We start from the raw sequence: 16,264 nt of genomic DNA, 5'->3' as shown, positions 1-16,264 counted from the left end.
AGGTAAAATGAGGGCTTCAGGGTGAGCCCTGATGCCATTTGACTGGTGTCCTTATAAGAAGAGAAGATTAGGACACAAAGGGATGAGCACGTGAGGACACAGGGAGAAGACGGCCGTATACATGCCGAAGAGAGAGGCCGCAGGAGGAGTCCCTCATGCGGACACCTTGATCCCAGCCTCCCAGCCTCCAGGACTGTGAGGAAATACATTTCCGCTGTTGAAGCCCCCGTCTGGGGTGCCGAGTTGCGGCGGCCCCAGGACACTGATCCAGGCCCAACCCCAGAGCACGTTCTCCAGCGATTCCATCTACAGGTGAGACTGTGTCCCACACACACATGCCAAGAGGGGGCTGCTCACCGTCAGCTGGCACCCCGGCCCCGCCGCTCGCCCCAGCGTCCGGTCACCGGCACACCGCACCACACACTTTGTCATGTTATATTTGCTTCAGTGGTTCTGTGGCCCCTGTCCTCCCAGAGACGGCACGCTCCACGGCGGCAGGGGCGTATCTTTACTTTGCTAACCTGTTTCCAGGTGGGCCGTGGGCTCCTCAGCAGATGTTTTTTTAAAGGAATGATGATCAGTGTGCATTGTTTTTGCCATACTGACCAATCATCGTTACAGGAGGGCATTGAGTTCTTATAGGATCGCACTGGCATTTCCCCCACATGCCCACGTGCAGCTGGGGTCGCATAAATGCTTCTTGAATGAGTGAAGTGGGCGACTGGATGGACCAACAAACAAATGAATGAATGAATGAGTGAATGCCCCTCCACCCCCGTGACCTGAGCCAGAGCGCCAGAGGCGGAGTGGCTGCGGGCGCCTCACAGATCCGGGTCATTTGAGACAAAGTCCTGCTGGAATTAGCGTCAGATCTGGATTCTCCGCCGCCTTCAGAGAAAGCCCCTGTTATGCTCCTGCCGTGTGAGCAGCATGTCCCACTGGGCCTGAGCTTGGAGGGCCCCAAAGGGCCCAGCTGGGGGGTCAATGCTCTGTGGCCTCCGTCTTGAACTTCTCAACCTTCTCCGCAACTGTCTTTGACGTTGCATTTGTCTGAGGTCCTCTGGGATGACGGGGGCTCCGTGCCTGTGTGTGACCCCCTCCCTCCATCTCCCCAGGATGGGTTCCTGCCGCCCACTCCCCTCTCCCACCCTGTCACCCTCCACCCCTGGAGGGGCTCTGGGTGGGGGCACTGGGAGGGCGGTGGCTCGTGGGTGTCCTGCAGCGTCTCAGGGCAGGCGGGGAGAGGTCACCCTGTCCCGGCTGGCAAAGGTGCCTTGGTGAGGGCCCCTGCCCGCCCCCATAAGGGTACTGAGCATACCAAGCTCTGAGGTCACAATTCCTTAAGGGGTGGCCTCCCCATCCCCCAGCTGGGACCCCACATTGGCTTCTTACGCCGAGCCCACAAATTATGTCATCGGCCCTGCCTCCGGGAAATCCATCTCTGACACCCAGGGGACCCCACCTCTGATGTTCAGGAGACCCCATCTCTGATGCCCAGGGGAACCCACCTGTGACCCCCAGATGACCCCCAGCTCAGGGCTTCCTCAGGCCTCCCGGCCGCCTGTCCACCCCGGCTGCTCAGCTGCCTGGCGTTGAGCCTGCTGACGGGCAAGCCAGCTCGTCCCCAGGGTCCCGACCCCTGGTGTCCCGCAGGCAGTGCTCCCTGGTGGCTTAGTGGGGGATAGCCCAGTGAGCTGTCTTCCTACCTCCCAGGCCTGCTCTGGCCGCAGCATGGGCACAAAAACAGGTTTAAAGAAAACAGGGGAGAGGGGGAAAGACATATATGCAAGGTTGGCTGGAGTTCTTCTGACGCCCAGATTTCCTCGGCATTTTATCCTAAGGTCTAGGGTTGAAAGTTCAGGGTGGTAGTTTCCCCCTTCATGAAATGGAGAACTCGAAAAAGTCAGGGCAGTGCTTATAAGGACTGGATTGTCTCGGGGAAGTAGTGAGCTCTCCATCCGTGGAGGTATGTAGGAGGGAGGCGATGAGCAGCCCCAGGGTGAGGAGACCGTCTGGGGGCAGGGAGGCGGGACCTATGGGTGTCCTCCGTCCCGAAGCCTGTGCTGCTCCACCCACGTCTTCCTGCTGTGGCCTCACGGCCCCAAACACAGAGGGGACAGGGTGAAGTCAGGCAGGTCGTCCCTCCAAGCCCCCGCTGTCCTCCCCTCTGTGGCTTTGTGGTTATTTAGGGAGCCAGCAGGGGGAGCTGGGAGGAGGACGACCCCATGGCCTGGACTCTGCCCCTGAGTGGATGAGTGACCTTAGACCCGTGCTTGATCCTCTCCGAGCCTCAGTTTCCCCATCAGTAAAATGAGTCTAGGTGGTCTCTGAGTGCTTTGAGCTCCAATTGCCCCCAAGCCCTGGAGGAGGCCAGTGGCCCGGCCTGGGCACCCGCTTCTGTCCTGCAAAAGGGCCAGAGCCCTTGCCATCCAAGGACCCCTCCCCGCCGCTCAGGGGCTAGTCCCACCACTGGAGAGGAGGGCCCGTGAACCTGCCACCCCCCCGCCCCGTGCCCAGGGCTTCGGAAGCCGCTCGCCTCCTCCGATGGCCAGCCCCCAGAACCCAGCGGGAAAAGCTTGTGGGGCTAAAGCCGGGCTAGGTCTGCCCAAGGGAAATGCCCGGACGAGCAGGCTCTCACCACCTGAGCGGTTCAGTTGCCACCGGGGTCTCCAGGTTCCCACTGGCTCTCCACAGAAGGGGGGGACACTGTAGCTTGTGCCCACTTTCCAGAGGAGGAAACTGAGGCTCAGGGATCACACAGCTCAGTTGGGTCCCAAGCCCAGCTGGGGCCTCAGGAAGCCTGGCATCACACTGCACGCCCAGCCTTAGCCCCCCGGGGACACCTACCCCTCGCCAGGCACGGGACCAGACTCCAGGCACGTTTGCAGTGACCCAGGGCCGTGATGGGCAAATCCCACCCCGGCTGCGAGGGCCCGGGCTCGGGGCCGCCGGGCCTGTCGATTACAGAGCAATGCCCAACATGAGAGAATCACTGCATTGTTCTGCTTCTACTGGAGTCCTTGCAGAAAGGAACAACAACAATCCAATCCTGAATAACAGTTTCATTGGAACCAATTAAAAGAGGACTGATTTTGCTTTCAGTTCGATCTGCGGTGGCAGCACACCCTAGGAAACCGGTAACTGAATTCTTCTTCACCACAAACATTTTGGCATTTTATATCCTGGGTGGGGAGATCTTGAAAAGCGGGTTCATTATTCAGAATCATTTCTAAGCCGGCAGAATAAAACCAAGCCAGCCCCTTATTCACGTCATGAAGGGATAGGGATGTGGTGGGTTTTATGCAGCTGCTGAGGTTTCAGAGGGTGGATTACATCAAAAATAAGGAAGCGACACCAGAGATGTGTAATTCCTGGGCCCTGTCAGATCTTACTGGTGCAACATTTAACCTAAGGGTTGTTCCCAGTGGAAAAGGATGGAAAAATAACTCAAAGGCCGATTCTGTGCACAGAACGCCCAAGACTCGGTTTTCTCTTCTGTGAAATGAGGCTAATTAACATCTACTTGGAGGGCTTGGGGGGGCTTCAACAAGGTGGGGGGAGTAACGCGAACAGCCCAGCGTCTGGCTTCGAGGCAGCGTCTCATCACGGCATACCCTCTCTGGAGCTCAGTTTTCTTGTCTGTAAAATGGGACCATCCATGCCCACCTGGCAGAATCCTGAGACGCTAACACTCAGAGCCCCGGCCAAAGTTGGCAAGCAGAAGGCGTGTAGCAAACCGGCCGCCAGGCTCACAGCCGTTCTCTGTAACGACTCCCCTCTCTGGGCCCCTCTGTAAAATGGGGAGGGGGCTACTGAACCGGAACACCCGTGGGGTAACTTCTACCCAGAGCTCTCCGAGGAGCCCAGCCCCACCCCCAAAGGCTGCATGAAGGTTCTTCTGTTTTCAGACCTGCTGCACAGTCAGTTAAGAGCTAATTGAATGGGGGGAAAAACCCGCCCACCAATATTTGAACAGACGGCTGCGGCGGCCGGGCCGTGAGCCGAGGCCCGAGCTGTCGCCAGTTCTCCTGCCTTTGCTCCTCGAAATTTCTCCCCGACGGCCTGAGAGCGGACGTAGGGTGTCCACCTCAGCGCCCCCTGCACGGCCTGCGAGGCAGTGTCCTGGCCGGGTGGACATGCCCTGGGCGGCTCTCGGGTTTGGCGGCCTGAGAGCGGACGTAGGGTGTCTGCTTCAGCGCCCCCTGCACGGCCTGCGAGGCAGTGTCCTGGCCTGGTGGACAGGCCCTGGGCGGCTCTCGGGTTTGACGGCCTGAGAGCGGACGTAGGGTGTCCACTGCAGCACCCATTGCACGGCCTGCGAGGCAGTGTCCTGGCCTGGTGGACAGGCCCTGGGCGGCTCTCGGGTTTGGCGTCCAGGGATGATCCTTGGGGGTTTCGTCGTGGGAGAGGAAGGACAGCCCTGCATCCCCGAGGGGGGCCTGCTTGGCTGTTCCCCTGGCCAGAATGACACACTGTCCCCGCGTTCAGAGTCTCTCTGCCCCCATCCCACCCCCAACCCATGCTGGGCTCCCTGCGCTAAGGGGAGGGGCCGTGCCCAGCCAGGCTTGGGGACCTGCAGCTGGGGGGGGTGGGGGGTTGGAGGAAGCTCCCAAAGGTTTCCTGGGGATGAAGCCCGCTCTGAGTCTCACAGAGCCTACGAGAGGAGCTCGGGAAGAGATGGGAAAGGCGCTCCTGGCAGAAGCAGAGAATAAACAAAAGCGGGGGCCTGGGACGGGGGAGTGCCAGCCTGAAAGCCGGTAGAGCGTGGGCTTGACTGGTACCAGGTCGGCTTTGCGGCCCCGAAGGCTCACTCTGCCACTGGGGTGAGAAGGCCACAGTCCCGGACCCCAGGCAGGCCCCTCCCCCGTGACTGCCCTGCCCCTCAGCCCTCGCAGCTCCGGGCCAGGGCCCGGCCCAGGGAGGCGCAGGCTGGGGGTTGGTGGGATGAATAGGAAGTGGCCTTGTCTGGTGCGTCTGGTGATGGAGGCTGGATCCAGGGGGCTGGGAACTGGCCATTCCCCCACCCCAACAGGGACGATGGTGTGACTGCCCCCTTAGGGTTCTGCGTGGTCCCCAAAGTCCCCACCCTTACAGGCACACACCCCCAAGCACAGTGGCCTGCAGGATAGCACCCGGCACAGGCAGTCTTACAGGTGGTCTTCCGGAGGCCGGCCCACTGGTCCCCGCTTCTCCTATCAACCTGGCAGCAGACAGCAGGTGTGCATCCGGTTTCCTTCCTCTCTGTCGCCGCCAGGCAGCTCCGGGCGCATTTTGTGCTCAGCCAGGAGCGCAGATGCCCTTAAGCGGGGCTTTCTCCCTCTCCACCCGACATGGCAAGCCCTTATCTTGACACAAGGACCCCACTGTGCCCGAGGCTTTTACTGGGAGCAGCCATAAATCCTTCTGGCAGGAAGAAGTGCATTTGGTCCCCAGGGCTTTCCTCTGGCTCGCGGTTGGCAGTCGACTCTGCTCCCTGGGCAGGTTTCAGAGGCACTGTGCCCCGCCTGGAGGTCCCGGACCCTCTCCCGTGCGCGCCTCCGCCCAGCCAGGAGAGGATGTACACCCTGTTTACAGGTGGCGGGAGATGGGTGGGGGTCACGCAGGGGGCAGACCTAGGGCGCCTGCCGGGTCCCTCTCGGGCAAACTGGATGCTTCTACCATCCAAACCCCTCCCCCTCCCCCCCAACCCAGCTGCATTTGATGATCTCAACAGTCCAGCTGGTCAAATGGGAGGCTGACCTTCTGTTCGGCATGCGGGGCGGGGCGCATGCTGAGGTCCCCCGGCCGTGCTCATGGCAGACCCAGAGCAGGGACTCGGGGTCCCCGGTGAGGGTCTCGCCATTCTCCTCTACTCCCCAGCTCCAACGAGCTGGGCTTCTACTAACGCAGAACGCGTACCCTCCTAGCCTGGCAGGGTGCAGGGCATCTCCAGCCGGGATGCCTTCTGCCTCCCCCTGGCGTGACGAGGGCTGCGGGGGGCTGCAGGGGACTGGGGGCCGGGGTTCGGCTCAGCGACGCACCGCAGCTGCCCAGCCAGACTCAAGATGGGCCCGCAGGCGCCGAGTGTTTTGATCCGAGGCCGCGCTGGAATATCTGAGCCCTGCCAACGGATGCGATATAAAAATATAGCCGGCTGCCAGCACAGCCGCGAAGGACCGCTTCCTCGCCAGCAAGTGCTTCGGCAACGAGTTTTCTCCCATCCCTCAGCCCCCACCCCCAGCGCCGGGGGTAGGATTCAAAGACTGGAGCTGCTCTTCTAAAGTGCCTGCTCCCAGTGTCTTTCTTTTTTTTTTTTTCTGAATTCCATACCGAGCTGTAACAGAATACTTGGATTATTCTTTTCCCCCTTTTCTACAAACTCAGCAACTGAATGTAAAAACTACAGGAATCAATTTATAAGAATGTGTATCTACACGTGTCTGTGGAAACCACATCAGCGGTGGGCTCCGGCCAGCCGGGGGCAGCGCCGATCCCCTGCTTGGGGCCCTGCCCTCCTTAATCTCGTCGTGGGTGTTTTTTTATTTTGCTGGACATCTCCTGAGAGAGCCGAGGGGAAGCCTGAGGCAGGAAGGCGGCTGTGGACAACGCTTCTCCATCAGCGAGGTCCAGAGATCGCCGGTGCTCATAGGACTGGAGCCGGGGTGCTCGGGGCACAGCTCTCCTGACCTGGGCGTTTCTGGGCTCGTGGCTGGCTCTGCCCCTTCAAGCCTGTGGGTCCTGGCCCAGGTGGTCAGCTCTGGGCCTCCGTTTCCTCAGCCACAGACGGGGGTTGACAGTGATAGCACCGTGGCGTAGACACGAAGACGCGCCTGAGAGAGGAGAGTACTGCGCGGGTGATGGTGCGCGGTGGACGGACCCGCTGGACGAGGATGGGCAGAGGTCCGGGCCCCTCCCCTGTACCCCAGAGAAATCCCCCTGCACGACGGCTCCCGGACCGCGCTGGGAGCAGTCAGCGCCCAGGGGCACCCCCAGGGGTGTCAGCGCTCCCGCTTCGTCGATGGAGCCAGAGACTCAGAGCAAGGCGACCGGCCTGTTACCCTGCGGCAGGCGGGGTGAGAAGCCAGGTTCTGTCTCTGTTTATCCAGCTGAAAAGAGAGTCTCTCCAGGCGGCAATTACGATGAAGTGGTGAATATCTGTTGGCTGAATGGGGTATTACGCACCGGGCGTCTGCAGTCCCAGCCACAGCCCTGGAAGGTGCAATTCTCGGGATTAGGAAAGGGAAAGGTGGTTTGCTGACATTCTTCCGTGGGCCGTGTTCCAGGCTACGCGATCCTGCTGGAGTCCCGGGGTTCATCCCCCCAAGAGCCGGGGGGAGGGTATGGCATTACCCCATTGCACCAGGGAGGCAATAGCAGTGTTAGCCAGGCTCTCGCTGAAGGGAAGTTCCCCCTCTTTGCTCCCCCCATTCAGCTGGCCAGTTGGACCACAGACTACAGGCCAGGCAGGGCCTGAGGTTTCAGCCCCTGCCCCACTTCACCGGAAGGGTGCTGAGGCCCAGAGAGGGCAGGGGTTTATCTGAGCTAGCTCAGTAATCCTACAACAGAGCCGGGCCTGTGACCCGGACACCGTGTCCAGGCCCCTGCCCATTGGTGGGAGGTCAGGGATGTTCCCATCGGCCCTGGCCGGCTGTTTCCTCCACTGCCTTCCTCACCATTGCTCGAGTCTGGGAGAGCTCTTCCCAGTTGGGGTGTCCTGAGGACCCATAACTTGGGGTGAGAAGGCCAGGCAGCTGCAGGGGAGGACTTCTCCAAGGGACAGCCCTGAGAAGTCAGACCAGGAGAGGGGCCTGCTGATTCAGGGCACGGGGCCTTGAAATGCAGGACCCAGGGCTGACCTCTCCTCGAGAGAGAGACCCATGGCCGCCCCAGGCCAAAGACAGGTGGGTGGTGATCCAGGAGAGAGCTGGGCTGGCAGGCAGGGGTTACATACAGGAAGGCCAAGACGGGCACAGAGAGGGACAGGAGGGTTGGACGGTCACAGCAGGGATCCCTGGCCTGGGCCCCTCCAGCCCACTAAGCCTGTGTATGTATGTGTGTGTCTCAGGGGTCCTGTTCCTCCCCCTCCCCCCAGCTATCCCAGGAGCTTCTGGGCTCTGTGATGAGGGCTGGAAGAGCCAGGAAGGGACCCTCTCTGATACTTGACTCTCCCTCCTTCTCTCCTCAAGCCTTAGTGCGGGGTGAGCACGGACTCCCTGGGGGTGGTGAGGGCTGAGCAAGGGGGCCAGGCTGGGCTGCACTGGGGGAAGCCTAGACTCAGATCTGGGCAGGGGGGAGGGTTATGAAGGGAGGACAGCCCTCCAGCATCTACATTTGGAGTTAATTCAGAGCCCTTTGATTTCCTTGGTCTCTCGGCCGGTTACAGCACAAGAATTCTGAGTATATATTTTGTAAGTCTGCGAAACAGTCCCCCTTAAGCAAAGACCCCCTCCTTCTCGTGCAGAAAGGGAGGATGGAATCTGGCGACCTGGAGCGCCCTCCTGCCACCTTTGGTGGGAGGTCGGGCAGGGTGAGGGTCCGAAGGACTGACTATTGCACCCACCACTTAGATTACAAAGGTTTATTTAGAAAAGAGTTTGGTTGTTTTCGCTGTCAGTCATTGTTGGCAAACATTTAAATACTTTCGTAACCAAAGATGGTCAGTGCCCTCCTTCCTCCCCCAGAAAAGCCACCCCGCGAGGTCTTGGGAAGACAGCCCTTGCTCAAAGGGGGATGGGGTGGTGGCCTGTGGTGGGGGCAGGGCAGGCTCCTTCTTCACCAACTTAGGAGGATGCGTGTGCTACCTCACAGACACACCTTGGCACGGCCCCCAGAGTTGGACCCGGGCCTGCAGCCCCAGAAGCAGCCCCTTGCTGAGACAGGAAGGCAGAGGGGTCTCCCCTCTCTCCTTCCCCCTCCCCGGGGGCCCTGCAGTCTCTCAGCCCTCCCTCCGGCCGTGCAGCACCCTCCCCTGCGCCCTGAAGGCCTATCCATCCCTGGGTCCCTGGGAAAGTTGCTCCCACTTTCTCCTGGGAGGCCACGCCTGCCCGCCCCCTCCGCTGGGAGCTGTCCAGGGTCTCCGAGCCGGGTAGAGTGAGCGGATCACTGCCTGAAGCCCTTTCTCCTCCGTCGGAAGAGGATGTGCTTGAAAGAGCGCCGGAAGTCCTGATTGAAAACGGTGTAGATGACCGGGTTGAGCGAGCTGTTGCAGTAGCCGATCCAGAAGAAGAACTTGAAGAGCGGGCCGGGCACCCGGCAGGCCTCGCGGCAGATGCCGTACAGGCTGTAGCTGAAGAAGAAGGGGAACCAGCAGAGCACAAACACGCCCATGACCACCGCCAGCACGAAGGTGAAGCGCTTCTCGCGCGCCTGGGCCACCTTGCGGCGGCACACGCTGCTGCGCGCCCGGCGCCGGCGCGACAGGAAGAACTCGACGGAACGCGAGCTGGCGCGCGACAGGCGCCAGCTGGGGACCGGGGACCTCGCGGCGGCCATCGCGCCTGGCTCGGCCGTCCCCGTCCCGGGCCCCGACCCCTCGCCGTCCGCGGTCCCCTCGCCGCTCGCGCGCCGCCGCCTGCCCCGCCGCAGCGCGCCTCGGCGCCGCCTCCTCTCGGCCGCCACGCTGATGTCCTCCGGCTTCACATCGGCGCGCGGGCGGCGCGGGGTCGCGCAGTGCCCGTTCTCGCCCGCGCCAAGCCCGTTCTCCGTGGTCGGGGACGCGCCGTCGGGGCCCGCGGGCTCGCGCTTCTCGCTAAGCGTGCGCGTGCGCAGCTTGGCCACCCGGTAGATGCGCGCGTAGACCAGGCCCATGATGAGGCAGGGCGCGAAGAACGACCCGATGCAGGAGGACAAGATGTACCAGGTCTCGTCATTGAGGCCACACTGCGGGTAGGCGGCGCCGTCGGGCTGGCGGTAGAGTGAGACAAGCGGCGGGAAGGAGATGACGGCCGAGATGAGCCACACGGCCACGATGGTGGCCTTGACGCGGCGCGGCGTGCGCTTCAGGTTGTACTCGACAGCCTGCGTCACGGACCAGTAGCGGTCCAGGCTGATGGCGCACAGGTGCACAATGGACGAGGTGCAGAAGAGCACGTCGAGCGCCAGATACACGCCGCACCACACCTGCCCGAAGTACCAGTAGGCCATGAGTTCGTTGGCCAGCGAGAAGGGCATGACCAGCGTGGCCACCAGGATGTCGGCCGAGGCCAGTGACACCAGGAAGAGGTTCTGTGGCGCACGCAGCGCGCGGCTGGTCAGCACAGCGATCACCACCAGCACGTTGCCCACCACAGTGAAGACGATGAGGAAGCCCACCACGGCCGCTAGCCCCGCCACGGCGCCCGCCGAGTACTGGCCCGGGGGCGGCCCCCAGGCAGCCCCCGAGGCGTTGACGGCCCCGCCGCTGCCCCCCTCGCCGGCGCCGCTCACGTTGGGGCCCGCCGCCGCCGCCGCCAGCGCCGCCGCCAGCGCCGGGGACGCCATGGTCCTCCCGCAAGCTACGCGGTCCCGCCTGGAGCCGGGGCGCAGCCGCGGCAGCTCGGGCGCCCCCCAGCCCGGGTCGGCGCCCGCATCGCCGCCTGCTCCTCGGGCGCGCCCGCCGGGGACCGCGGCACCCCGCTGCCGGCCCTCGGCCGTGGCGGCTCAGCGGGCGAGCGGCGCGCCCGAGAGCGTGGCTGCCGGGCTCCCCGCCGCTGCCGCACGCGTAAGTGCAGAGCAGGAGGCGCCCGGAGAGAGCGGCGACGCGGCGGCGGCGGCGGCGGGGGGGGGGGGGGACAGGTCCCGGGGTACTCGCGCGGCCCCGCCCTTGGCCCCGCTCACGGGGAGCGCCCCGGCCGCGAGCCCACGGCGACTCGGCGCCCGAGCGGGCGTGCCCGGGCGGCCCGGCGGCCCCAGCGCGCGGCCGGGGCGCAGGCTGCGGACAGCGGCAGCGGCGACGCGGGCGCTCCGCCTCCCATCCGGCCGGCTAGGGCTCGGCGCGCCGGGGCGCAGGCCGCCGCTCCTTGGGGCCCCCGCGCCCGCGCGCCGCCTCCGGCTCCAACTTTACTTTCCCGGGCAGGGCGCCGGCGCCGCCGTGCGTTCTCCTCCGGCTCCTCCTCCCGCTGCTCCCGGCGCGGGCGCCCCCCGCGGTCCGCGCTCGGCCGTGCTGGCGCCGCCTCGCCTGCCTGGGCTCGCCGGAGCTGCGCCGCCGCCGCCGCCGCCGTGCGCTCGGCGCGAGTGTCGCCGTTCGGGCTCGGCTTCCAACTTGGGTAGAGTTGCGCAGCGGGGCGGGGCGCGGACGGGCGGGGGCGGCCTGGCGGGCAGGCCAGCGCCGCCGGCCCGTGGGGAGCGGGCCCGGGAGCCGGAGTCCGCGGCCGCCTCGGCGAACCTGCCCGCGCGGCGCCGGGGAGGAGCCCGGGGCGGTGGCGTGGGGCGCGCGCGCTCGACGAGGGCGCCCCCTCCAGGGCCGTCCGCAGCCTGTGGGACTGGGCCGAGTGCCAGCTGGCCTGGGCGGTGAGTTCCAGAAGCCTGCTCTTTCTAAGACGCGAGCCTCCTCTCCTCCCCCGGACACACGAACACGCGGGAGCGCACACTCGCGTGCCGGACGGGCGGCTCGGGGTCCGCGGCTTGACTGGAGAGCCAGCCACTCGCAGCCTGGCGGAGAACGCGTCGCTGCTTGGGTGCGCAGCGGAGCTGCCGAGGGCGGGTCCGGCTCCAGCTCCCATCTCTGGTGGATGCTCCGGTGCAGAACCACCACCCCACCCCCGGCCTCAGTTCCAAGCGCTGCTGGAGCGTGAATCATGACGGCAGTGCCTGTGGAAGCCCTGGGCAGGCTCCCAGGCTCTGCACCCATGTTGACGATTATTGAAGTTCAATTCTTATGCTCTGTGGCCCTGCTTTTAAAGGCTGGGGGACGTTCAGCATCACCGCCTCTGGCAAACGCCCCAAACTGAATTGCCGGATGAGGGGCGGTTTGGCGTGGGAGCCTCATTCCTGCTTAGGGGCAGGGTATTGGGGTAACCCCCGCTTACCCCTGTCCCACGTCCCAGTGCATTCGTTCTGCAGACGTGCACTGTTGCTCCCAGCCGTGTCAGGCGCTGGTCCCCTCCTCCAGACACCCTGAGGTCTGTGGGAGACAGACCCTGGAGAGGAGGTTGGAGTTCCCAGGCCTGGCATTTTTCACTAAGACCATCCGGAGGACCTTTCCTCCCAGCAAAGCAGAACCACACCCAGGCTGGCCCTCAGCTCTCCCTGCATCCTCAGGTCGGGGCGGGGGGCGGAGCTGTGGTTGTGGGATGCCTCTGGGTACTAAGAGGGTGACTCAGGGAGGGATTGGAGCCACACACCCCCAGTGATGCCTAGAAACGTGTGTGGCTTGGGGGCTGCTTCTCTCTTCTCTGAGCTCTGGGAGGGCTCAGAGGCCTTACCAGGAGAGCATGCTCTCCTAGCAGAGATGCCCATGTAGAGCTCTGACATCCTTGTTAACAACGTTACACCAAGGAGCAGGCCAGGACCAGGTTGGAAATCAAAGACTCCAGATGGCAGACCTGCCCAACAAGGGCCAGTCCTTGGCATTTATGCCATTTTGGGAGCAAAGCCACGACCGCGTGTAACCCAGGAAAGGTAGAGGCGCCATACTTATGAAAGGTCCTCTGGTCCTGGAGGCGTAAAAGGTGCCGCCAGTCAGGGTCCTTAGGGGTGCATTTTGCAGGGAAGACCCCCACACACCTGATCCTCCATCGTTGGCCCGCACCGGCCTTGTCTGTATCAGGCCTTCTGCCTTGAGTGCTCACCGTCTGGGGTGGGTGGTGCCACACGCTGAGATGGGTGCAGTAAATGCCATCAATGCCCTGGGGCTCCTCTTCCAGCCTGAGAGTGGGGTTATCAAGGAAGGCTTCCTGGAGGAGGTGGCCTCTGGGCTGTGTTTGGAGAGTGAGAGGAGTTATTAGGAAGTGAGAGGGCCCTGTTGGTTGTGCTCCCTGGGGTGGGGGTGGGCTTTGTCCTGGTGGGCACGTCCAAACAAGGGACATGGCCGTGGTCAGATGTAGGTTTTGGAGAGATCTGTCCTCCTCCCAGCAGCTGGACAGCCATGTGGGCCTCCTCCTGACCTTGGGGGGTTCTTAACTTGCGAAAAGCACTTTGGGGGATGCATTCAAGGGTCCTGATGCCTCACAAGTTCACGAGCCAGGCCAGTCTAGCCTGAGGGATCTGAAGGAAAAGGACCCAGAGCTCCAGGGGGCCCAAAGCAGACAGGACGTCCCACTGCCCAGGCAGTGACTCTAGCCAGGCCAGGCCGGGGACATTTGGAGTGCCTGGCCAGCCACGTGACCCAGGCCCCTGGGGACGCCTGCCCCAGCTGGCCTCGCCCAGGAGGAAGCAGAAAGAAGCACCTCTCCTGTGGGTCCAGGCCCCGGAGCTGAGGGGCGGCAGAGGGCTGGGCCCCCGAGGAGTCCTTGGGTAGAGAGCCCTTTCCTGGGCTTCAGGGAAGCGCTAAATGCAGGCCTGCTCTCGTGCACCAGAGGCCCCAGGGACCAAGCTGTTCACAGAGAGCCGTGCCCGGGAAGACTGCCCGTGCTGAGGAGTCGCTGCCGGCCAGGCCTGGGCTTGGCAGGACCAGGAGGATGATGGGAGGACACTACTGGGGAGTCAGGCTGCACTGGTAGGGGGTGGGGTCGTTGCAGAGGGGGTATGGGCCATCTCGGCAGGAAATCGTATGGAAGCGGAGCATCCTTGGGCTACCAGGGTGTACTCGCCTTCATCCCACTGTGACCCACAGCCTGGGGGCACTGGGACCTGGGCCCGCTGCTGAGAGGAGGAGTTTGTATGCACACCTGCTGGGTGCGGTGCCCGCTGCTCCACGAGTGGCCTCAGCTCAGGTAGAGGGGCTGGTCTCCTTGAACTGCCTCCCTGTGTGCACAGTTATGCGCGCACACACACACACACGCACACGTAGCCACACATGCATGCACACATACCCATGCACACCTATGCTCGCATCCTCACACACGCAGCCAGGAATACGTACCACGAGACGCAGAGCCGTATGCGTGACAGTGCGTTAACACGAGTATCCACGTGTACGTGCACCTGTGAGCAGCATGCATGCACACCCACCCACGTGTCACACACACTGTGCTCGTGCATGTGTCCAGGCACACGCATATCCACACACACAAAATCACACATGCTATGTGCGTGCATGCGTGAGTTTGTGTGCACACCTCATTTGTGCATAAACAAGCATCCAGCACACAGGCGTGCATGTCCACATGTGCACACACGTTGCTGCACACACCCACCCACGTGCCAGCACACGTGTGCACACCCACACATGCACGTGTGCCGGTGGCCTCGCTCACCCGCTCAGGCTGCAGGGAGGGTGTATTTCTGCTACCCCAATGCAAGCAGCTCTTCCCAGATTTCAGGCTGGGTTCTGCTTCGCCTCGGCCTGTTCCCTCCTGGCTGGGAGCCCATCTGTCACTGCCTGCCATGGACTCCGGGCCGGGCACGTGACGTTCTCCAGGCTGGCAACTCTGCCCTGTCCATCCCTAGGGCTCTCCTCTTCCTTGAAACCGTGTGGCATGAGATTCCTCCCTGGGAGGCCTCCCTGCTCTCCCAGCCTGAGGTAGAGCCCCCTTCACTGGCCTCGTGCATGCCCCTCGAGGGCAAGCCATTATCAGACCACGTCTCTGCTGTGGGCTCTTGCGGACAGGCCACATCTCTGTCCCACAGTCTGGTGTGGGGACCAGTTCACGGCTCACAATAGGAGCTCAATCAAAGCGTGGGGGAGGGTGGGTGGTACGAAGGGCCTGGTATCCTCCATCCTCCCTAGCCACATTGGATGCCTGCGGTGTAGCCGGTACAGGTGGGGCCCGGCAGAGCACAGTGGTACCTCGCCCAGAGCCAGACCCGGCATTCCCCCACCAGGCCCTTTCTGCATCCGTTCCGTGGAGGTTCTGGACTTAAGCTCCCACTTAGCCCCTTACCTTCTGCCAGGCAGCCTGAGAACCTCCTGCCTCCAGGGGCCTCAGCTTTCCCATCTGTAATGTGGGGAGATTGACTGGATGGTTCTAAGGTCGGTGCCGGCTCCGCCCCCACTTGGCTTCGAGCTCCTGGGGCTGGCGATGTGTCTGCCTGCTGTCTTTGCCTTCGGTGGGTACCTGCGGGGAAGGGGAAGAGGCCTTCCACTCAGCTGGCGCCCAGTCTCGGACCCAGGGACTTGTTTTCTCCTTAACTGGGCTGAGGGTATTTTTTGCCCCACTTTATTTGAAATTTCGTTTTTAAAGCTGAGGCAGGAAAAACTGAAGCTCGCTCCTCTCCCTGTCCTTCCCTGAAGAATTCCAGAACCGCTTGGTCTTGTCAGAAAATGGCTGGGATCCGCCGGTGGAGCCTGGCTCTCCGCGTACTAACTCCACTGCAATATTGATCACACTGATGGCACTTGGCACTGCTGAGTTCTTCCCGAGCTGGAGGAACTCTGGGGAAAGAATTGCTTTGGGGACCGTCTTTGACTTGCAATGGGCGTAATGGATGGAAGCAGCGGGTCAGCCTGTCTTTCTGAGCACCAGCTGTGTACCTCGCTCAGCCCGGGGCCTGTTGGGGTTCAAGCTTGCACCCACCCATCACCCGTCCCGGCTGCCACGTGGCCTCCTCAAGGGCTCCCCTCTGCCGGCCGCTCCAAGCCAGACCCGTCCTCCCTCCGGGGCCTTGCTGCTGCCCAGATGCCTAAGCCTGGCATTCGAGGCCCTCCTAAGCCTGGCCTCGACCCTGGACTCTGGGCTCAGACCAATCAGGTGTCCCTACATGACCTTCCCTATCCGAGCCCGTGAATGGGGATGACGGAGCGCCTCCCGTACGGCAGATGTGAAGGTTCTCCGGAATGATGTGCGCAGAGCTTTCAGCCCTGTGTGCCCAGGCATTTTCCCACCTCTGGGCCTAGAACATCTGCTCCTGCCTCTGCCTGTCACCCACCTGAGCAGGTGGGAGACGGCTCCATGCCCCTCGGCACCGGGCTCCTCCTAGGAACGCCCCGCAGGGTTCCACGGTCTGCAGCAGCCATGAGAGCCCTTAGCGTCTCCTGAAGTCACTTCCCCGGGAAGCGTCACGATGCAGCTTCCATTCCGGCCACCCTCCTGTCCCTTGGCCCCTGCCCCTCAGCAGTGCTCATGGGAGCCACCCTCAGGCCGTGTCCTGTCCTGAGCAGTCCGTGGGAGGTGGGCCCACCTCACCCTCTTGGCGTCCCTTCAGGGTGTGTGCTGTGTGGCCATCCCATTCTGCAGATGAGGGTGGAGGCCCAGGTTCTCGAGATCAC

At 63.0% G+C, this 16,264-nt stretch overlaps 1 protein-coding gene across 1 annotated transcript; it reads right to left on the bottom strand.

Annotated features, from left to right (window-relative positions):
* Positions 1-9,078: 9,078 nt before the first annotated feature.
* ADRA2C (adrenoceptor alpha 2C) lies at positions 9,079-10,458 on the bottom strand (the record flags this gene model as incomplete). The annotated part of the gene is made up of 1 exon (XM_082838586.1): positions 9,079-10,458. The coding sequence occupies one exon, from the start codon at positions 10,456-10,458 to the stop codon at positions 9,079-9,081; it is 1,380 nt and encodes a 459-aa protein (XP_082694712.1).
* Between the last annotated feature and the right edge of the window lie 5,806 nt (positions 10,459-16,264).

This window comes from Leucopleurus acutus, assembly GCF_964270905.1.
Source record: "Leucopleurus acutus genome assembly, chromosome: 4".
Lineage (NCBI taxonomy): Eukaryota > Metazoa > Chordata > Mammalia > Artiodactyla > Delphinidae > Leucopleurus > Leucopleurus acutus.
This window is presented reverse-complemented; position numbering and strand designations above follow the sequence as displayed.